Here is a 22,393-nt window from a genome sequence, read left to right on the forward strand (position 1 = left end):
ATTCCTGCTTGGGCACCAGACTGCAGTGTGCTGGAGACTGCAATATGAAATGTATTCAAGGAAGGGAACCTCCAAGAAGGATGGAGAGAGACTATTTACAAGAGTATGGAGTGACAGGACAAGGGGAAATGGCTTTGAACTGACAGAGAGTAGGTTTAGATTAGGTATTAGGAAAAAATTCTTTACTGTGAAGGTGTGAGGCAATGGCACAGGGTGCCCAGTGAAGTTGTGGATGCCTCGTCCCTGGAAATATCCAAGGTGTTTGTTAGTAGTTGCAGAGTGAAAAGCAGTGTAACTTAATTGGAATATATTCAAAAATTCAATATTTAAGTTAGAAATGAATAAAAAAGGGTTACATAAAGCAGTAATTGTCTTGTTTCACAGTCATGGATTTTCTTCTTGCAGTGGGGCTCATGGTGATTCTTGCTGGATCTATTGTGCCTGCTTTGTCCTGGAAGTTTGTATTACAGTGACCAAATATCTTCCTTTTATTTTTTCAGTCTATGGCTTTAAAGTTATGCCTGTTTCCAAAGACCAGAGTGTCCCATTCAGGTCATGTTCTGCTCAGGTCACTGTATTTTAGGTTAGTGAGCTCTGAGATAATAATGATCCCCAGAAGTTCAGGTCCTCATTACTCACCAAAGACAAAGCAGTATCACCACCTTCTGGAAAACAGAACTTCTGGCTGAATGTAGGCACTGGTAAACTGCCACATTAAAATTCTGTAAAGATTGCTTTTAAATGATCTCCAACTGTGGCTGGAGAGATGTGGCACTCTGGAGGCTGAGCCATCACTGTTGCATTTTAAAGGATCTGTTGATTCATGTTTTTAATGTGCATCATGAACTGAGAAAGGGGAGCATGCTACCTGAGTAAATCTGTCTCCACTGGCACTTTTTGATCTAAATGACAATGTTCTCTGTTGGGAGGAAGTCAGTAGAATTACCTGAGTGCGGATGGGGAAATGTAGGTCTTCATTAAGTAGAAAGTCAATAGTTTGTGTAGTGCATATTTCCTAAGTACTGATGACATTTTTTTTCTTCCTCCTAATTATCTTGATGTGGAAAATCTGTTTGTTTATTCTAAGATTCTCTTTTAAAACTGATGTTTTCTCTTACTGTGTATTTAAAGACCAGGGTGTCAAACAAGAGAGTTCAACTTTTGACTGCTTTTCCTTTAGGTTTGTAAGCAAAATACTTGTTATACCCAACTGTCCTGACTTGCTGTTGTCAGCTTCTGGGGTATGTATTGCAATTTCTTCAAAAAAGTGTTGGTTTTTGTATGTTTGGGGTCTTTTATTATTTTTTCTAGTATTTTGGCCAATTTCCTTGGGATACTAGGAATAATCTCATGGTTTACAGGATGGCCTCCCTCCTCCTCCTTCCCTTTTTCTCTCTGCTTTCTTTTCAGTGTTCAGCCATTCTATTGTTGGATCACATAAAAACCTTTTACTGTGCTGATAGTAAAAGCCATCTTTGGGGATGGTGAAATTATCATTAACTCTTTCCTTGGAGCACAGATGTTGTCTGCTTGGATGAGAACTGAAGAAATGAGTATTCCCTCCCTTCCCTCCCCAGTCCTTTTCTTGAACTGATGGCATCCTGCTGCCATACCACACCTGTACAGAGATGGAGTTGGCCTAAAAGAAGGGAAACAATATTCTTTGTTCCCCAGACTACCAAAACTGCACAGGAAACAAACAGTGTAAATCACAGTAACTCCTGGCATTTGGTTTCAGCTGCTGCTCTTGCTTCCCTAAGGCTCTTGTCCCTCTAATTATTTAAGCAGCTCTAGTGCTGCACATGGCTGTATTTCAGTCTTAGCAAATGTTCTTGGATGGCTTTGTTTTTCCAGAGAGGTGTTTAGCCTCTCTTCAGGAGGTTGCTAAATCAAATGAGAATTTGGGTGATAACAAGAGCAGGGGGCAGAGAAGGGCAGGCTGAAAGAATTGCCATTAGAATGCTGAGCACATGCATGACTGTGCTATTGGAGACAGGCTTGAAATGCCCTCCTCCAGCTACCCAATTTCCACTTCAAAAGGAGAATTAAAATTAGCATGATTGAATAATTTAGAATGCAGGGGGAAATTATGTTAATTAAAATGCTTTATCTGCACTTTGAGGTCTTAACTAAATGACTGTTTAGCAGCTTCTGTGAGGAGCTCTTCAGGGAAACAGGGTTTAGCTGAAGGCCAGGAGTGGCCTCTCTTTGCCTGAGTGCTGGTAGTAATAGACTTGTTTCCACTTCCATCTGTCCAGGACTCCACCCTGAGACTTTGGGAGTATAAAAGTGGAGAAGAAATGCACTGCTGTGAGCTAAGTACCCTCTGTGGGCCTGAGGCAACCAAACCAGACCAGGTACGTCCATGTGTGCAGGTGCTTTTGCTGTGCTCCTGATCCTTGACACTGCCAAATGTGTTGGTTGCATTTTGTTAGAAGTGCTTCCCTTCTGTCAGTGGGTTTAGAATTCATGTGAGACCTAAAAACTGTTACAATAGTCTGGGATTTTGGGAAAGGAAGACAGTCCCTGAAATCCAGTCGTGTGTTTTGTGTGGACTTCTAAAATGTGCCAAGCAGTGACCAAAAGAAGCTGGTTCTAATTCTTCACAAATTCAAGTTCTGCACAGTGGACAAAGCCTTCACTTGAATTTTTTTTTCCAAAAACACGGGTGGTGTTGTTTCTTAGGCAGAAGACATCCTGTGACACTGGGAAGATCTAAACATTCACCCATTTTTTAAAATGGTCAGAATTTCAAGTGTTAAAGTTGCAATTTTTCTGAGCAAAAAGAAGCTGTGTAATATTTTTAACCAGTGACCTGCAGTGCTGCCCTGTGGAGTCAGAATGCTGGGCTTGTTATTTTAGGTTCTTTTGCAGCTGGACCAAAATTAAAATGTGCGAGTCCTACATGAAAACTGAACACCCCAGGAGCTCTCCTGAACTTCCAGCCTGTACATCAGTGGTCTCACACAGACAAGTTCGGGGTGCTCCTGTGATTTGAGATGCTCACCTGATGTGAGCAGTCGTTCTGGTAGTGCTTGGTCTCTGGTTTTGTTTTTTCCTTGTCATTTAATGTGACATAAGACCAGTTAGCAGTGAAATAGCACTTGAAATAGCACTGTCCTTGTCCCTGCTGTGTGCATGGAATTAAACCACCTACTCATCTGCTGGGTTACTTGAGTTCACCTCACCACCCATCCTGCTGCGTGTGATTTTTTTCATGTGAATCTCTAAAAACACTTCTTTCCCTGCAGGCCACAGCTGCCTCCCAGTTGTCAGGTGACTGGGAAGCCATGCATGGCTCTTGAGGCAAAGCCACTGTGGAATCCTTATCCAGGCAGAAATTGAATTGAAAACTTCTGCCTTCCCTCCTTTGTGTTGTAGTTCCGATAGTGGAAGTGTGCTTTGCTTCACCTCCCCACATTTGGGGAGCCACTTTCATCACAGACTTCCAGTTTAGACAGTGGAAATCTTGGGTTGGCCTAGAGTTCCTGTTAGCAGGAATTCAGGGTAATATCCATATGGACAATTTAACCTGCTCCTTGAACTTGGAAGTCTTCTTGAAAGCACACCTGAGCCAGATACCTGTCAGAAGCTATTCGTGGGGTTTTTGACAACTGAAAAACAGGAGGCACAAAATTAAGTCACAAACCCATCTAACTGATATCCTCTGATATTCTGGGTACAGCAGGATTTGAGCATTTGTTTTAGAGGGAGTAATGGGTTTATTCTAAAATAATTTGCCTTCTAGATTTAGAGGATCACTGAGGACAAGTAAGCAACTAACTGAAGTGGGGATTCTGTGATTAATGTTAAAAATGCTGCTTGTTGCTTAGACTGGCTTAGCATTAGTAAGAGGGCATGTGTGTAAATTAGCAGTGCTTGGTCTGTTACTGAACCCTAATTCCACTGATTACAAAGAAGTTTATCAAAAAACAGTATTAAACTATATAATGAACCTTGAATGTAGCATTGGATAAACTAGCAAATGTCAAAAAACTTGTTGCTGCAGGTAGGAACTGATCTAAGAAAACATCTCCAACTCTCTTAGAATGTTTTTGAATGTAGTTTAGTAATACTTGCCTTGTCTCCTAATAAAATCCCTTCCATAGGATACTCTTCATGCTGATGTAGTCTCAGGAGAATTTGGAGATGCCCTTTGCTTGAGGAGTCTCCATTTAGCTTCTTTACCTCAGTGTGAGTAAGCAAAGACAGAAGGGGAAAGCCCACAAGCTGTGGGTTAATAAATAGAGCACAGCCATTAAATAATAAATCTTATTCCTGCAGTGCTTTGCAGTTCTTCCATCCAGTGCCACATGTGATGGTGTTGGAAGCCACAAGGTGGCCTGTTCCTTGAATCTGTGAAATGCTGGATGCTGCTCGCTCTCACAGGTGTTCTGCAGGGAAAAGGAGACTTTTGTTCTGCTGGCATCTCAGTGCTAGAAATGCCAGAGGTGACGTCTGGTGACATGTGTTTAGTCATGTTGTGCATCCAGGTGTGTCACAGATCATCTCCACAACCCAGAGTGACATTTGTAACAAGCAGAGTGTCTGCAAATGACTCTGCAGCCAAGGATCAGATAGGGATAAAAGTGCTTTTTCTTTTTTTTTTTTTCTATTGTTATATTTAATTTTTACCATTGATAACCAGTGTGAATGCACTGGCGCTTGAAACACAGCTTGAAGCACAATGAGGATGGAATCATCAGTAATGGTGGGTCATGTGAGCACAAAAATGTGGGCTTATTTTGCTTGGCAGATGATGAATATGTGTCTGTTTGGGGACTGTAGGAGTGTTTTGAGCAGTGTAGCATTGGTTTCAGCTGATGGCTTGCAGATCCTCAGTTCATTTTCCCACTAGAATGGGAGTAATTCTCTAATTCCATAGTGCTATATAAATATTTTCCTGCTTCAGAGCTTTCACCTCATCTGATCTTCTTGACAGCAGAAGCTTGTTTAAAGTCCAGAACATGAATTGCACAACTCTACCCCAATGCACCAGTACATTAATTTTTTATAGGGTCACCTCACAGATGACATAAAAAGTTAATTTTAAGGTGTTGGCAGGCTGATAACAGTGTTGTATAAACACCGACTTAAGTTCAGAGAGTACCAAGTGAACATCTGTTTATCACAGAATGTTCTTGTAGCTCTTCCTTAACTGATTTCTTAGCCTTGTCCTTGACCAAGAAAATGCTGTGGGTCTTGCATTCATTTTGCTGATTTTTTAACTTACCCACACATGGAAAAGAAAGAACTTGGAAAGAAGATGCATTTTTCTTTCTCTTTCCAGATGTGACTAAAACTTGGTTCAAATCAAAACAACCTGCTCCTCCCTCCTCCAGTGATGTTGGGGGAGAGCTGCTGTCTAATTCAAGTTCACAGAACCCTTTGTCTCTCTAACAGCACTTGGCTGTGTAGGTGGGCATTTCCCTGCATGTTTGTCAGGCAACAGGCAGAGAGGCAGAGCTTTGTTATTAGAAATCAATAGCACAGGTTTCAGCTTTTTTAATATATATGTATATATCTTGGCTTGTTCCTTTAAGTGTCTGAAGAACCCACTTGTGGCTTACAGTAAATAGGAGCTGTCAGTTCTACTCCAAAGCTGTGGTGTAAGCAGCTCCATCCTGCAGAATCTGCGTTTAGACATATTAGCTACAGAGAACCTTTGTGGTTCAGCCTACTCACCCTACCTGGTATTTGGAACCATCTTTTATGTCTGTATGAAACAGGGGTCCTGGGTCACAGTGCCAAATAGGGACCAATAACTTCATATTTCTGCAGAGTAGCAGGAGATCAGTCCCATGTGTTCTCAGGAGCTTTGAATCATATCAGTCCTTTTGGTCATGTTTTTTATTAAGTGCTCCTTTTCTGTCCAAACAGGTGTTTGAGATGAGTGAAAAGTGTGTGCATGCTGTTCTTGCTTCCCCCTATGAAACCGTATCACACAGTTTTTCTCGTGCTGGAGAGAAAAAAAAATGTTTTCAGCTCTGTTTATACCATGAATTAATTTTCTTTCCCACAGTTAGGTTTATCTCTTAGTAGTTGCATCATGTGCTGTTGACAAAATAGCTTCTGGTGTTAAACTTGCTGACTTGAATTTTTTGGAAGCTGCACAGCTTGTTTTGCTTTCCTACATGGAGTGCAAACTGTGAAACAAGCACCCAACAATGCCTATACATCAGCTGGTAGCTCCAAGGGTAAAATCCTTGGTTACTCCCAGATTCACCCTAACTTAGTGAACCAGAGGTTCTGGCCACTCACCAGTGTTGTGTTAGAGAAAGAGGTGGAGGTAAAAAAAAAGAATATTTGAGGAATCAGAATTCTGCCAGCAGAGTGTCAAAAAGATGTATTTTCCCTGCCCTAAAGGAAATAACTCCCTGCTTCTCTACTTGGAAGGTTTTAGTCATCAGCAGTGTTGGTGTTGTCTCTGCTTATAAAATACACTTGAGAACCAGCCTTTTGCTATTGCAGTTTTGCCTTTCACGTTATATAACAGATACTTTTGAAAAAGCACCCCAGGACATCATTTTGCAGTTTCTCTGTTCCTCCCAAGTTCTTGAGGCCCTACTGAGCCTCAAATCAGTTGTTTCATATTTCAAGTAGAATGGTTTGTGCAGCAAAGGTGCTGCTTCTCTCCCAGGTAAAACTGTTTAACTTCTAAATTAGGAGTGTGGTGCGGGGTTTTTTTGTTGTTGTGTTGGTTTTGTTGGGGTTTTTTAATGAGGGAAATGGCCTCAGGCAGTCTTTCCTTGTTGTTCAGAACACATTTTCTGTGCAGCAGGATGGCTTCACCCAGGCACAGGTTGAAACAGAGGCAGCACAGCAGGGATATTAGGGATATTAGCTATGCATCACTATCTTCGTTTTTTAACAAACAGAACAGCAGCTAATAGCTTGTGTTTGTAATATCTGAGCTGCTGGAGTGATATTCTGCCTGAGCAGGCTTAATGTCAAATGTTTTTGCCATTAGCATTGCAGGAGAAAATGTTTGAAGGTGGTGTATTTTCCTTCATCTGTTGGTTTGTCTGCTAATGGTAGTTCGCTCAAACCTTTACATTTGATCTCTGGACAGTGTGGAGGGGAAAAGTGTGGAAAACTTCATAGAACAGCAAAACTGGTACAAAAATAAACTTGACTGCAGTTTAAAGGTAATTATTTTGCTTAACTTGCTGTAAATTAAGACACCTGCTAAATTTTAAAGGCTCTTAATGAAATGGAATGTGAATTTTCTGCCCATAAATGGTCTTAACTTAGAAGGATGGGGTTTTTTTTTTTTTCTATTCCTAATAGAAATACACCGTGTCAAGAATAACTTACTGCTGTCAAGGTGGTTATGTTGCCATTCTGTGTGACAGGTAAGAATAGATGGAATAATCCCTAAAATCATCCCAGCTCCTGCAAAGGCAAGAGCATCTTTCCCTGCTGGCTGTCCTGGCTTTCCCTGAGCCTGCAGTGCTTGGTACTGTGGGTCTCCAGATGTCCAGGAATCCCTGTGGCCTCACAGGGAGCCTCTGTGTCCTCTACTTGTTCTGAGTGCAGAGGGGAGTACAAGGGTTACTGTAATTTTGTACAGTTTGTGATGCCTTTCCCTCAGTGGAGGAAACACGAGGCTGGGAGGTACAAGAGCTAGGGGATGTTTTATTTTGGCTGGTGCTCAGCTGTATATTCCTTCAAGTGCAGCCCTGTAGGCCAATGTGCCACAATGCAACACTTCATATTTTAAGTCCTTAGTAATCCTTATGAAATTCCCTTTACTACCCTTTCTTTTTCAGCCCTGTAGGCCAATGTGCCACAATGTAACACTCCTCATATTTTAAGTCCTTAGTATTCCTTATGAAATTCCCTTTACTACCCTTTCTTTTAAAGAGAAGGCAGCACTGACTGCTTTTTCTTTCACATAATGCTTGAAAAGCCATTTGACATGTTGGGTATTTACAGCTTCTGACTCAGGTCATGTAAGCAAACTGTATTTGAAGTGCTTATTCTAACCACTTTGCTTTGGCTCAGTTTGGAATTAGAGTGGGTGTCTGTAGTTTGCTGTACAAGTGATGGCTGTAGGTGGATTTGGTAATAATGGTAATTAAGTTTTTCCTCTCAAAAGTATTCCCACAGTCTACATCTTTCAGCTCGATGCCACTGCCCAGCAGCTGGTTTACAAACAGCAAGTCTCTCTGAAACACAGAGGTTGGGACATTGCATTTGAGGAAACAGGAGCTCTGTGGATTTTGCAGGAAGACAAGGAAGCTCCTCTTCTTTTGTACAGAGCATGTGATGGACAGTGGAAGGTACTTTTTTAATGCTGAAAAATCCTGAGTTGTTTGGTGATGTCTTGAGGCCACAGCAGAAGTGGAGTTTGCTGTTCCATGAAAGCTAAAAGGCAGCTTTCTCTCTGCCTTGAGATGGATAAAAGCCATAGATACACATCTCATTCTTCTCACCTGTGTGTAATGCAAAGGTGTCAAGAGGTTGTTGTGAACACCACCAGTCTGTTTGTTCTCAGCTAAAGCTGCCATCTGGCACAGCAGGATCAGCGTGCTTGTCAGCACTCAGTACTTTAAACCATTGCCTGAGCTTTCTGTGGGCTACACTTGATGATTTAAAAAAAAACCAAACCACAAACCAACAAAATCCCTTTGGGTTTGCTCAGGAATGCTTTCCACACAGCTTTCCTTGTGCTTGCCTCTGAGGGATCCTTTGCAGGACAAGGCATTTTGGGAGCTTAAGCGAGTTACTTCATTTTCACTGAGTACAGGGAATCAAATTTGGGGTATGTGCTATCAAGTTCTCTTTTATTGCCTATTAAACAACTGCAAACTCATCTGTTATCCTTGTAAGTCCCCAGCTAATTATGGTCTGGTTGTGAAGTGGTTTTAAATGAAACTTCTGAGTATGTTCTTTGACCTTAACGTGTTTCCTGGGATATTTCTTTTCCTCACAGATTAGTAAGTGGGAATCAATTCCTTTTTTGTTCAAATGGCAAAGCTTTCCTAGCAGAACTTGAGACCTCAGGCCGGGTTTCAAAAACAGCTCTTGAAAAAAGGAGCCTGGGAGAGATCATGGAGGTTTTACACTTGCTCTGTTTCACTGCACTCTTCTGAGAGCTGTTGCATTTTTCAGCATGCTGTGAAACACAAAATTGTCTATTAATCCCAAAATGACATGCAGCATTCCTTCTTTTCCCAGGCTGTAACTGATGACAGAGGATTACAGAAGATGTCAAAATATATTCAAGACAACTGGACAGTATTTGAAGGTGAGAAATTTGGCCTAAAGGTTATGGGAATGCAGATTTTACAGCTGAAGCATAAGATTTAGGAACAAGATTGGAGTTCACGTCAGTTCAGCTGGCTGTTGAAGTCACTCAATCTTTGTTTGCTCAGTTTCATCACACTGTCTGGTGTGGAAGTCAGTGCAGATAATGAAGTGTGTTTGGGGCACTGTTATCAAAGAACGATGTAGGTATTTAGAGCTGAATTGCAGCCTTATAACTTTGCCATAGCCACCTTATCACAGGGATGTATCCAAACACCCTCTGGCAGAGCTGCTGGAGTCTGTCTTGCTGCTGTGGTATCAGATACTGGTGTTTGTTGTCTTGTCTCCTGCCTGGGTGTGAGACTTTGTCACAGATGTAGTGGAAACAGGATGGAACAGCCATGGGAGGAGCAGCTCTGCTGTAAAGATGGGCTGCTTGGGTCCACCTTGGCAGGGCAGATGATGTGGAGCGTGGTGTGGCTGGAAGGTGTGAGCCTGGATGGGACAACAGATGACATTGGTTAGTGTCAGGGCTGGCTCATTTTGTTCTTGCTTCCTGCCCCACTCCCAGTCTCTGTCAGAAAAATAATGCCTGGCTTACTTGTTCAGAAGCACCCTATGTTCCCAGGATTTTTTGTGTTTTAAAAAACACCCAGCTTTACTTAGAAGCTGAAATTAAAGCAGTGGTGGCTGCAGGGTAGAGAAGAGTTGTGGCATGTGCTAAAATCTGAATTATATATTGAAACTTCATTAATAGAAATTTCTCTCCTGTGCTTTGCTGGGAGACTGGGAATCTTCCTTAAAAAAATGTGTTACAGTTCTCACCAGTCTTCTGGTCTATTCATGGTGGCCATATGTAAAGATGAGAGCTGCAGAAATGTTCAGTCTGGTGTAAAGTCTCCTTAATATCTGGTATTGGGTGGTTTAGCATGTAGCTGTCATTAAGTTGGTCATTAAGTTGTAATTAAGGTGGTGCAGTCTTTGCAAGTCAGGTGCTCCTTTGGAAAGGAGATGTTTGCATGGAGATGTTGCAGTCTTGAGAGTTACAGCCAGGTGGATAATTAGGAGGATGAGGTCTGAGTGAAAATGAGCACAGAGAAGTAAAGAGAGCAGGCAGGGGGAGAGGTTCTGGGCATAATTAGCCCGTGGAACAAATGAGTGTGAAACGCAGTCACTGGCTCATCTGCAGCTGGGAAGGGAGCACAGCTCACGTGACAGGGTTCATTATTGTTAATTAGTAAGTGGAGGCTCACTTGATAAGCACTTATTCCAGTGCATAATGAGTGCTTCAAAGGTAGTTACATTTTGTGAAACAAGTGATCATTACATTGTTTGAATCCAGTCCTAATCCCTGCATATTGTCCTTTTATAGACTTTTCTCACCTGTTTGAGGTTTCTGTAGGATTTAAGATTCAGTGGTCAATCTGGAAGTATCACAGAACCCTAGAATGGTTTGGGTTGAAAGGAACCTTAAAGACAATCCAATCCCAACCCCCTGCCATGGGCAGAGACACCTTCCACTAGTTCAGGTTGGTCAGAGCCCCGTCCAACCTGGCCTTGGACACTTCCAGGGATGGGGCAGCCACAGCTTCTCTAGTAGCTCACCACCCTCTCAATAGTTTCTTCCAATACTGAGTCTAAACCTAGTCTCTTCCATTTTGAAGCCATTCTCCCCTGTACACATTGAACAGTTTGACATTGTGCTATAACTCATCCTAGAAAAATTAAAGAGGAAGATTTAGTGCAGACTGATGAAGGAAAGAGTAGCATGGATGTTCAAACCAGCAGCACCCAATTTCTCCCAGGGCCAAGGGCCAGTAAAACTCTTACTGAGTGCAACACTAAAAGTAAAAATCTGTGCTTTGCTGAGCAAGGAAAAGCTGCATTTTCTACCAAGAAACAGGGGGATGCTGTATGTGTGTTTCTGTGGAGTAGCACACTTAGCTTCAGAACCAAACCTTAGCAGGTGCTGGATTTCTCTTCATTTGTCCTTTAAAGATTGTGAGTTTTGTTCAGTGGGAAAAGTGGAGAATGGGAGATAATTGGCTTTGTCAAGTGCCATTCCAACAATTTTTTTAGAAATATGGCCTTAGCCAGCTGGTCTAATTTTGTATTCCCTACATAAACAGTCTGATTGGGGATTTTTGGATAGCAGTTCCCTGCTAAGCTCATCTAAACCTCCAGCCTTGGAGGGGATGTGAGCAATATTACACTGAATTCACAGAAGGTGTAACAAAGCCATTGGAGCAAATGCTTAGGAATCTCTGTGTGCTGTAGAACATGACTATTTGAAGTCTAAACCTTTGGCCTTCTTGTAAGTTAATACTTTAGGAGAAAAGCCAGCTAAGCACAGTTAGGTGGCAACTCCCTTTGTAGTGTTTGGGTCCCAGGGAACAACTCCAGTGGTTCAAAACCAGAAGCCCTGAAGTCTGCAATTGTCCACTGTGTGAGGAGAGCTGTGTCCTCTCTTTGCTTCAATGTCAGGTGCTTGATTCTGTATGAATTTTTTAGCCTAAAAATGGAGGCTGTGCCTGGCTGGTGAATGCTGAACAGCTGCTTGCCAACACAAATCAGGCTTACACAGTGTAAATGTTGATATTTAATCACAGAGTGGTTTGGGTTGGAAGGGACATTAAAGATGATCTCATTCCACCCCCCTGCCATGGCCAGGGACACCTTCCACTATCCCAGGTTATTCAGAGCCCTGTCCAACCTGACCTTGAACACTTCCAGGGATGGGGAGTCCACAGCCTCTCTGGGCAGCCTGTGCCAGGGCCTCACCACCCTCAAAGTAAAGAAATTTTTCCCAATTTTTAATCTAAATCTGCCCTCCTTCAGCTTAAGGCCATCCCCCCTTGTCCTGTCACTACATGCCTGGGTGAAAATCCTTGTCCAGCTCTCTTGAAGCCCCTTGAGGTACTTTGGAAGGCTGATACAGTGGATAGGACCACAGTAAATGAATTGGAATTCCACCGTCTAAAATGACACTCCCGGAAGTAATTGATGAGACCTCTAATGGAATTAACACCTGTGTTCTTGCTTTGCCCACCTGCAGGTTCTGTTGGTGCAGAGAGCTACTACAGCAACCTCTACAAGGCCTCCTTTGATAACATGGACGAGTACCTGCAGAGGAAGGAGGAGAGGTTACAGCAGCAGAAAAAGAAAAGGCAGGATCTGCAGCGTGGTTCCAATGGACAGGCAAAAAAGAAGATGAAGACTGAAGAGCCATCACTATGACTGCTGTGAGCTTGTGACCTTTGCCTTGAGGAAAGAAAGTGATCCAACTGTGGACTTTTTACATATGAAATGAATTATGCAAAAGGACTGGTTTAAAATTTTATTCAGGTTTTCAGGCAGGCTGATGTGACAATATCATGTTTGCAGCAAATAATGCATTTACAACATACCTAAACTTTCCAGCAGAATACAGTGTTAGTTCAGTCCTGGGAATCTCTGATGCATGTTACATGAATATTGGAGATGGTGTTTTCCTTGAAACGGGATTTTCTTTTTGCCTGCTGTGTTCAGACTTTCTTCTTCAGGTGGAGACACACTGATTAAAGTGGATGCAACTTTATTTTTGATTACTTTTGGTTTGGGTTGTTTGGGGGGTTTTTTTAAACTTTTTAAAAAGTTTGTTAGTTAATGTAACTAAGTGTACCTGGGTATGGGGAGGGGAATGTAGAAAAAATTCTTGCTGGATATGAGATGTTTTAACTGAGACTTTCCCTTCTCTGTTTTTATCCTTTAACTTCCGTTCATATGGTTGGGATTTTGCCTGGCTTCCAATCCATTATGTCTTACTTACGGGATATTTCTATAGGAAGAAGTGCAAAAGTTAATTTTGTTTACTGCAAAGTAAAAGTAAAATGTGCCAGTCCACTTTGTGTTACTGGAAGCTCCTTCCATTGCAATATGATTCTGCTGTGTCTGAAAATCATGTGAGAGCAGAATTTGGAGTGCATCCTGCTTTTTTCATGGAGAACTTTCCCATACTGTAATTATCCAAGAGACACATCTTCTTGAGAAGATGTCAGTAAGAGCCTTATGGGGCCACTTGTTGCTGCATCACAGGGCAGAAGATGTGTTCATCTGCCAGATGGTATCATGTTCGTGTGGAATATCATGTCCTTCACAAAACCAGGTGTGGAAATCTGTACAGCTCATTAAAAGTACTCAGATTTAACCTGTGCACTGTGAGTGGTTCTCTCTGGAGTGTCTGGACACGTAGAATTTTTGCATTCAAATGCAGATGTGTGGCCCAGCTGCTTGGTTTGCTGACAGCTTCTACCCTCCCCTTCTCCCGTGAAGGATGCTGAATGTCAGTAATAGAGCTAAACAACAGGTAGGGAAATTTCCTGGTGGTTTCCCTAAATCCCATGCTGATGGGAAGCTGTGAGGGAAAACCCTGTAATTTCAGTCTTCTGAAGGAATGTGTGGGGTGAAAACCTTCCGGACTGTACCTGGAACAGTCAGTACAGTGGTACAACGCTAGTGATGAGCATTTTTCGTGGTCCTCAGGAAAGGATGAGAAGCTGCCACCTGAAGTGCTTTGATATTGGGTTGGAGTGGTGGCTTGGAGACTGAGGCACCTGTGGTGTGATGGTGGCCTTTAAAACTTTGTAATTCTTGTTGTGTTCATTTAATTGAAGAGGAGCTCTAGGGAAAGGAGTTGAGGAAGCACTTAAGGAAGCTCCAGCCTCAGAGTAGCTTTTATTTAGGAGTAGAGTTTGCTGGTGTGCAGATTCTGTAAAATACTACCAGAAACAGGCTTGTATTCAGACTCTGTGAACCAGACAGGACAGGAGGAAAAGGTTCTGAACTAGATGTTTTGCTAGCTGTGATAAAGAAATCATCCCATGATGAAGTTTGCAGATCCAATGCAAACTCCAACATTTTTGAACTAATTTGAATCTGCAGCAGGAGCCTGTACTGAATCACTTCTGCATGTCACCAGGTAATACTGAGAAGGTGGTGTGAGCTCAAAGCAGGTTCTTTTTGTGTCATCAGAACATTATTTTAGCCAAGCTGCCTGGGCAAGTATTGCTCTGATGCTCTGACCTGGCCCTGGGCAGATTTGGGCATCTTGGAATTACAGAATGGTTTGGGTTGGAAGGGAATTTGAAGACCATCCAGTTCCAAGCCCTTCTGCTAAAAGCCCCATCCACCCTGGCCCTGAACGCCTCCAGGGATGAGGCATGAACACACTTCCAAGGATGCAGGAGGCTGTGGGTGTGCAGGGCTGATGGGGCAGGTCACCTGTGACACTCCTGCTCACCACAGAGGTTTTTACCCAACCCTACCTTCTCCTCAGCAACTTTGATGCTGAGTGGTAGGAGTCCATGTGCACAAAAAACCCCATTTTCTCATTGAAGGAAAATCTGAGGAGGACACAGGTAACTGCCTTCAGTGCTTGGTTGCAGATCCTGTATGTCAATATTGTTAAACTTCTAAAGGGTCAGAGACTGCCATGGCAATTCCTATTCCTGGAGGGTATTTTTCTTCAGCTTAGGAGAGATAGACCTTGACAGTGATCTCCACTGGCTGCAGGCACTCCTGTGATCCTCACCCTGCCTGCTGTCCTGGAAGAAACCCAAATTTTCTTCCAACACTTGAACTCGTGACAGATCGCGGTGCGTGGGAGTGACATGAGATGTGATATCTGGCAGATGGCTCAGGCCTTTTGGTTCTTCTTCCTTCAAGTTCTCCTTTCCTATTCCACTTCAAGTTTCCTTTTCTGCACACAGCAGTTCCTGAGCTTCAGTTGTGAGACCATGTGTGCCTGTGGATTGCTTTCAAGGGCTCTGTGCAAAGTGATCAGAGAAAGGAAGCTTTGCTGGAAGGTGTAAATCCTTCCTTTAGATGTTTTCCAGTCTGCCTTGTCTGACTGGAAAACACACACAAATCATTAAAAGGGAGGGGATACCACTGCTGCAGAGAGGGAAACAACACTCCTCTCCCTGGTATTTGAACTATTTTCTTCTAGTGGTTAAACCTGATGTCACTTGCTTGTGTTTCTTTTCTGAACTTGAACCAAGGCCTGTGTGTGTGCCTGGCAAAAGGGGGTGGGTCGGCAAGGGTGTAGTTTTACAGCAGGACTGGAAACCCTCAAACCATTCCAAGAATATTTGTAGGCCACATGAGTTCACCCCATGCTGCACTGGAGCTTTTTGTGGTGGTTGTGCAACTCCCCTACTTCTCTGCTGAGCACTGACACTCCAAGGAGCTTTTAAAAATGCAGGTAGGGGAAAATGTGTTTCTTTTCCTCAGCATTTCAAACCAAAGCATATCCTTCCTATCCCTGTTGCTGGGATTTCACCAAAAGCCCCTTCAGCAGCACACAGTTGAACAGAGTGACCTTTTATCTGTCACAGCAGGAAGGAACCCTAATCAAATGCAGCCCAGAACTATGCTTTGGAACAGGCCTTGCATTTTTAACAAAACTTTGGAAGCAATCTTGTTCTATAAACGAAAATGTCTGTAAACAAAAATGTTCTATTCTTTAAAAAGAAAGACCCCAATACAATGTAGTTGCTTTATCTCCAGGCTAGTAAAAAATTGCTGCCAATTTCAGCACACTCCAAAATCTGCTTCAGCTTTCTTTGATGAGCTATTTTGCTTTGATCTGAGGAGGAAACACCCTGTGGGTTTAACTCTTACTGGTTGTCCCTGTTGCTGTCAGTCCTGGTGCCATGGTGTGAAAGGAGGACTCGGAGTGTAGTGAGGGAAAGCACAATGGGATTTGTCAATAATTGTGGATGCAGAGGCTGGAAAGAAAAGAGAATTGAATGTTGATTTTTAATGTATTTGCACAGGTTATCATCCACTACAGCACACCAATACTTCTTCCAAAGTTCTTTTTTCCCCCTCTCCTTTTCTATTGATAGAGATAATTGGTGTGCTTGCACAGGCAGATGTGCCCATGGGCATGACCTGAACACCCAGCAGGGTGGCTGCCCCTCATTTCCTAACCAGCACTTACAGCCTTGACTTTGAACAGCTTTTGGAAAGTTTATTGCAGTCAGTGCCCACTGGAAATGGGAGTTGGGTGCTGTTGGTTGCTTAATTCAACTTTGAATTCAAACAGCTCTTTATAGCTGGGTGGAGGTATTAACTCCAGAGAATCAGCATGAAGCAAATACAGGTAGAAGCAAATAGGACTTGAACACAGTCATGGAGCCTCCCCTGCTTCTGTCAACAGCAAGGCCCAGTTCTCCATGGAAAAGCTTTGAACAGTTATTCACCTGTCTGAGATTTATCAGATTTACACCTACAGGCAGGATATAATATTTCTTCTTGTTGCCCATAGGGATAATAAGAAATTAGTAGTCTTATCTGGCATGGAAATTCTGAATTTGGACTGTCAGACGTAGTCATGTATATGTGTGTGTATATATATATACACACACATATTAAAAAAATATATGAATAATGTATATATATGTATAAAAATATATCTATGTAAGAAACCCCACACCAAACCAAAAAATCCCCAACTATTCATGGACCCAAGCTTCCTTCTAACACAAAGTAAGGAGATCCTTTCCCTGTGTTGTATCTTGCTGTTATATAACCCTTTGGCTTAAGCTTCACTTGCAGTGGGAAGAGAACCACACTGCATGTGGCCCTCACCTCCTCAACCTCCGTGTGAGAAAGAGACAACCTCAATCCTGTGAAAAGTCCAAGGAGCAGCACAGGTTGGCACTTTTGAGTTTTCCACGCCTTGTGTTAAAGAAAATACAGTATAAACAAGTAGCTGTTGCTGCTAATCCTTTCTGAAGTGACTGTTGGAGGGAGGCAGTTATGAAACAGAGTATTCAACACGAAAACACAATTAAGCATCCATTTTTGGCATTCCATCTGCGCAGGTTTTCAGGCTTGCAGCTTGATTCACTGCCTTTACAGCTGTGCTGCAACCCACCAGCGTTTTGTGCTTTTAAATAAGAGCTGTGTTAGTGTATTTTCTCATCAGCATGTTGTCAAGATGGCAGCATCCCATATAAATTCTGGTTAGTTTTTTGCAGTGCTGGATGTCTTGGATTTCTCCATTGACTTTTCCCCTTTATCATCGCAGTATTTTACATAGCAGTGCTTCCTTTGCTTTCTAGTATTTCAAATTTTAATATTTCAAAGCTCAAGAAAGGCAGAATGTGACACACCAGCTATAACAAATTAAAAGCAACATTACTCTGATTTTTTTTCCTGTTTCCTGCCCTGTGGAAGACTTCATATTATTATCTACGTTCATTAGTTTTACCTGAAGTAATAAATCATCATTGCATCTAAAGCCAACAGTATTCAGCAAATAAACCAGCAATTTGAAAGTGAGAGCTTCTTATCTTCAAAGAAATTGTAGTAATTAGTCACTGTCTCTAAGATTTACATGTGCTGTGTTTCTGGAATACTTTACTGGGAAGTTCTCTTTTGTAAACAAGGCAGAACTGTTCTGTGTCAGGCAACTTCTAGGAAGAGCAGTATAAATCAGCTGGTACTTCTCAGCTTCCCTGAAATCTCTTATGGGAGTTTCTTTAGGGAGAAGAGCAGCTTTTACCTGCTCGTTTCAATACAGAGGCACAGGGACTTTGGTCATTACAATCATAAAATTGAATTTCAAGCCTTTTCCCTCTATTGCCACTGCCTTCATTAAAAGCCAAAGAAGCTCTCCAAAAACCCAAAGTGACCAAACAAAACCCCCCATCTAAAGCCACGTAAATAAGATTTCAAGATTTTTGTCAAAAGCAGTCATATTAAGTCAGGTTCTGTCCCTTCTCTCCTCTCCATGGTGCAGCCAGGAGGAATTTTCAGCCACTCCTTGTTTTCTTTCAGTTTTGTAACCCAGCACAGCTACAATCTACAACAAAAAGAAAAAATAAAAAGAGGAACATCTCCCTGTTCCACCTTTGCAGCTGCAGAGAGCCCTGAGCACTCACAGCACTGGGTCAGGTGCAGCAGCTCCATTGGGACGTGTCAGGCACCAGCACGGAAAAGCTGCTGCTGCACGTTCATTTCCTGTAAATAAGCAGTGGGTATATTCAGGAAGGCACTGGGAATGAGTTGACAAAATCAAAAAGCAAGAGGTTCTTTTCACCCTGTCAGCTTTTTGCTGTGCTTGCTGGGAAACCCAGCAGCGTTATCAAGGTAGCAAAGGGGAAATCTGTGTGTGAATTGATGACAGCTGCTGCGGTTCTTAGGAGGTTCCCAGGTCACTTCTTGCCCTGTGGCCTCACATGTGGCTTTACTGGCACCACAGAGGCAGTGCCCTGCCTGGTTGCTTGCCTGCCCTGTGCCACCCTGCCCTGGCACCTGGCTTCTCCCACAGGGGCTGAGGGGTGCAGTCTGTGGCTGGGGTTCTTGCTGCATCCCATTTTGGGAACACACAGCACAGCAAGAGCCACTCTCTTCACTGGCTGGGTGTGGGAAGGGGGCTCCGGTGCCTGCTGAGGGATGTGTGAGCCATCAGAGCCCTACAGCCAGCTCTCCCTCTGGTCTGATGTGTCTTCTCTGCCCGATTCCCCTCACTGCATCCCACCTGTGCTCTGACACCATGCCTGGTGCTCCTGCCTCAGCCTGGCTTCTGACACCGTGTGTCACACTGACAGGAGTGACAAGTGCTAGGCTCTCTCCGCAGGTGTCACTGCCATGACTGCACCAAATGGTTCAGTGATGAGAAACAGAGAAGCTGCTCTCCTGACAGGGCTCCCCAGGAGCTGCAGCGGCCTCCTCATTCCCACACTCATCCTTCATCACTCCGTGAGAGATGCCACCTCTTTTTTCCACAGGCAGAGGCAGGTGCATGTACCCTGTGTGCATGGGGAGATACAGGGAAGGAATTCTTCCCTGTGAGGGTGCTGAGGCACTGGAACAGGTTGCCCAGAGAAGCTGTGGATGTCTCATCCCTGGAAGTGTCCAAGGCCAGGCTGGACAGGGCTTGGAGCAGCCTGGGATAGTGGAAGGTGTCCCTGCCCATGGCAGGGGGTTGGACCTGGATGGTCTTTAAGGTCCCTTCCAACCCAAACCATCTGGGATTCTTTTTTTAATATAGATCACATCAAAATTGCAAGAGCTGAAGAAAGGGTCAGGAAATGGCACTACCTGGTGAGCAATGATCACGGCAGGAATGGCTGCCTTGATCCTTTATCCCTCAGTGGGAGATATTAGGGATGTGAAGGTATTTCACCACTCGGACATTCAGTCCTTTCTGCTGCCCTGGGGAACAGGGTGGCAGTGAGAGAGCTCCCTACCCACTGCCCCTGCTGATCAGCTTCCCTTGGTAACAGCAGGTCTGTGGGAGTGAGCCTGGCAAAGGCAAACACATGGAGACAGGAGAGCTGGCAGGCTGGGGGAGCTGCCTGTGCCTGAGAAAGAAGTGTGGCTGTGTCTCCAGCTCACTTTTGCCATATTTTTACAGAACTTTTTAAAAGGGCATGTACTGATAGGGCAAGGGATAATGGGTTTAAAGTGAAAGAGGGAGGGGTTAGTTTAGGTTTTAGGAAGGAATTCTTTACTGTGAGGCACTGTGAGGGTGGGGAGGCCCTGGCACAGGTTGCCCAGAGAAGCTGTGGCTGCCCCATCCCTGGAAGTGTCCAAATCCAGGCTGGATAGAATTTGGAGCAACCTGGTCTAGTGGAAGGTGTCCCTGCCCATGGTGGGGTTTTTAAAATGAGTTTTAAGATCCTTTCCGACTCAAACTGTTCTGTGATTCTGTGTTTTCCTGCCCTGGCCAGGAGGCAGGGGGGCAGGTAGTGTCACAGAGGCTGAGAGATGATCCCACGCTGGCCAGCTCTAAGCCATGGAGAACATTTGCAGAAGCAGATGCCAGAGAAGCCAGCCTGCCCTGGGGCTTTGCTGGCAGAGCTGCTGCTGCCCTGGAACCCCCGTTTGCAGCACTCAGCTGTCAGAACCTGCACTGCTGCTGCCCACACCCACCTCACTCTGGGTGGGCTCCGTGTCGGACAGAGAAAACTCCTGTCCACCTGCAACACATCACACAGACCCAGCCCCGTCTGCTCTGGCTGAGCCAGGTCCTTCAAAGCCTCCAAACAAAAGGGGTTTAGCCCTAGTGAGCCCTGCCCATCCATTTTTAGCCTTGATGGAAGGACAGCCAGCTCCTCTTGGAAAAGACACGGCTGCACCACCCCTGTGCTGGGCACTACTTTAACCAGCCCTTACCCAGGAGGTGATAAAGTGAGTGGGACCTGTGATGACATTCTGCCCTGCTCCCCAGGCAGCATTAGGCATTGATTTCCAGAGAAATCACATGTGGTGAGTCAAGCACATCCCCACGTAAAGGAAAAGCCTTTCCTGGGTGGGCAGAGGCAGCTGGGTCTTGCCCCAGTGCTCTTTGCTTTGTGCCCATGAGTTCAATGGGCTCTTTGCACTCAGCTGGGCTGAGCAAGGTGTTCCCAACTCAGCTCATCCACTTCCAATAAAATGACTAGTTCATGAGGGAATCATATCTAAATTATCCTGGTTTAAATTCATCGGGGAGCTGAACACGCAGGGGAACGCAGAGATCTAAGGCAGGAAGGGAAACTCTGTCTGGATCCAAGGTTTCAGCCAAGCTCCTCTGGGAAGTGAGCAGATCCCCTCTGCAGAGTTTCCAAGCAGGATTCTGTCTGTCTGTAAAGGAGCTGCATAAGTTCCTGCACACCCTGCCATGGGTAGGAGTTGTGTAATCAGCAAATCATTCCTGAACTACAGCAGGAGAAACGAGCCGTGGCCATCACGAGCCAAGCAAGAAACTTCAGCTAAAAAATAGTGCAAATGGCTTTGCACTGGCAACTTCTTTCTGGAGGAGCATAATTAGTGTTTTACTGATTGGGTTCTGCGTCCCTGTGACTGTCCTGACTTGTCTCTCAGACCATCTTGGTGACCAGAGGTGGCACCAGCGCTGTGTTCACACAGGGGTTCACGAGCAGGACCTGCATGAGCAGTGAGGAGGGTGGGAGGAGGCGTTTGCTCTCCCTGCAGAACATTCAGCACCAGTGCTACCATCATCTACTGACTCATCCTAGGTCATGCAGTGCATCACTGGAATTCATTTATGTCCCATTTCGGGTTATGTGGTCAGCTCCTTGAGGCAGAAACTGTGCTTCACTAAACACCTGCAGACTGCCCAGTAATTTGGGACTACCACAGTATGAAGCCTTCTTCCAGAGAAAGTAACATGCAGGATTAGAAGTGGAAAGAAAATCAATGACATCTGCTCTAACTTCTCCTAGGAAAAGGAGACACCCATTCCCACCTTAACCTGACAGATATCTGTCTCCTGGTGGAACATGGCTGTCCCTGGAGAAAGATGGATGAATTTTAAACTGAGAAGCTCCCAGTGCAATGAGACAGTTTCAGGTACCCATGTGGGTAAGCACTGTGGAAGCGTTTTAGAGCTAGGCTGAAGAAGCAGTGGTTAGATTTGAGACATTAGGCTAAGATTTGAGGTCAAAGTTGCAACTTGAGCCAAACCCAATTTGGATGATTCACATCAGAGACCCTCACTAGCATCTGTGATCACTGTAAAATTGCCAACTGCTAAATCTCAGCTTGATATGGAGGAAGAAAATACTGGAACAGCTTCATGGCAGACTCAGTGCTGAGAGGGCAGGCATTGGGTCCATTTCTGGTGTTGTGGTTTTAGGGGCTTGTTTGTCTTTCTGGTGGCTGTGCCTGTGGGACCACTCAGGGCTGGATGGCTGATGCACATTTTTTATGGATTCATATTCCTGGCAGAGGTGTTTGAAGTGATCAGCGGCTTTTGATAGTTGCAAAATTTACTGCCAGCACCATATAATCACTGAGAAAAGTGGCTATTATCCTCCCCATCCCGCTAACTCGTTGAGGATAAAAAAATAATCTAAACATTTTGTGTAATTTTCTTCTTTGATCCTCCCTTGGCAATTCTTTAGAACAGTGGTTGTGCAGCTGGGAGTGGGGAGAGTGATGTGGGTGTCATGTGAAGGATTTCAGTGTGTTTTGTGAAGGGATAATGAAACAGCCCTCAAAGATAGAGTGTCCTTTCAAATGATTATTCCCCTTCACCTGTGTAAAGACAGACATCATTAATATTCTTCTGGGACTTTTTGAACAGTATGTACCAGGAGGAAATGTCAGGCTCTTATACATGTCCTTGTTATTATGCTGCCTT

General features: G+C 44.0%; 1 protein-coding gene across 1 annotated transcript in view; it reads left to right on the forward strand.

The window, feature by feature from the left end:
• Positions 1-13,444, forward strand: part of WDR4 (WD repeat domain 4) — an 18,861-nt gene extending 5,417 nt beyond the window's left edge. The window contains exons 6-11 of the mRNA XM_017733102.1: positions 1,181-1,241; positions 2,259-2,357; positions 7,291-7,355; positions 8,102-8,285; positions 9,184-9,253; positions 12,308-13,444. Of these exons, the coding sequence (XP_017588591.1) occupies positions 1,181-1,241; positions 2,259-2,357; positions 7,291-7,355; positions 8,102-8,285; positions 9,184-9,253; positions 12,308-12,489 (661 nt within the window). The 3' untranslated portion in view covers positions 12,490-13,444. The remainder of the gene's footprint in view (positions 1-1,180; positions 1,242-2,258; positions 2,358-7,290; positions 7,356-8,101; positions 8,286-9,183; positions 9,254-12,307) is intronic.
• The last annotated feature ends 8,949 nt before the right edge of the window (positions 13,445-22,393 follow it).

Source organism: Corvus brachyrhynchos, unplaced genomic scaffold (genome assembly GCF_000691975.1).
Source record: "Corvus brachyrhynchos isolate BGI_N302 unplaced genomic scaffold, ASM69197v1 scaffold32, whole genome shotgun sequence".
Taxonomy (NCBI): Eukaryota; Metazoa; Chordata; class Aves; order Passeriformes; family Corvidae; genus Corvus; species Corvus brachyrhynchos.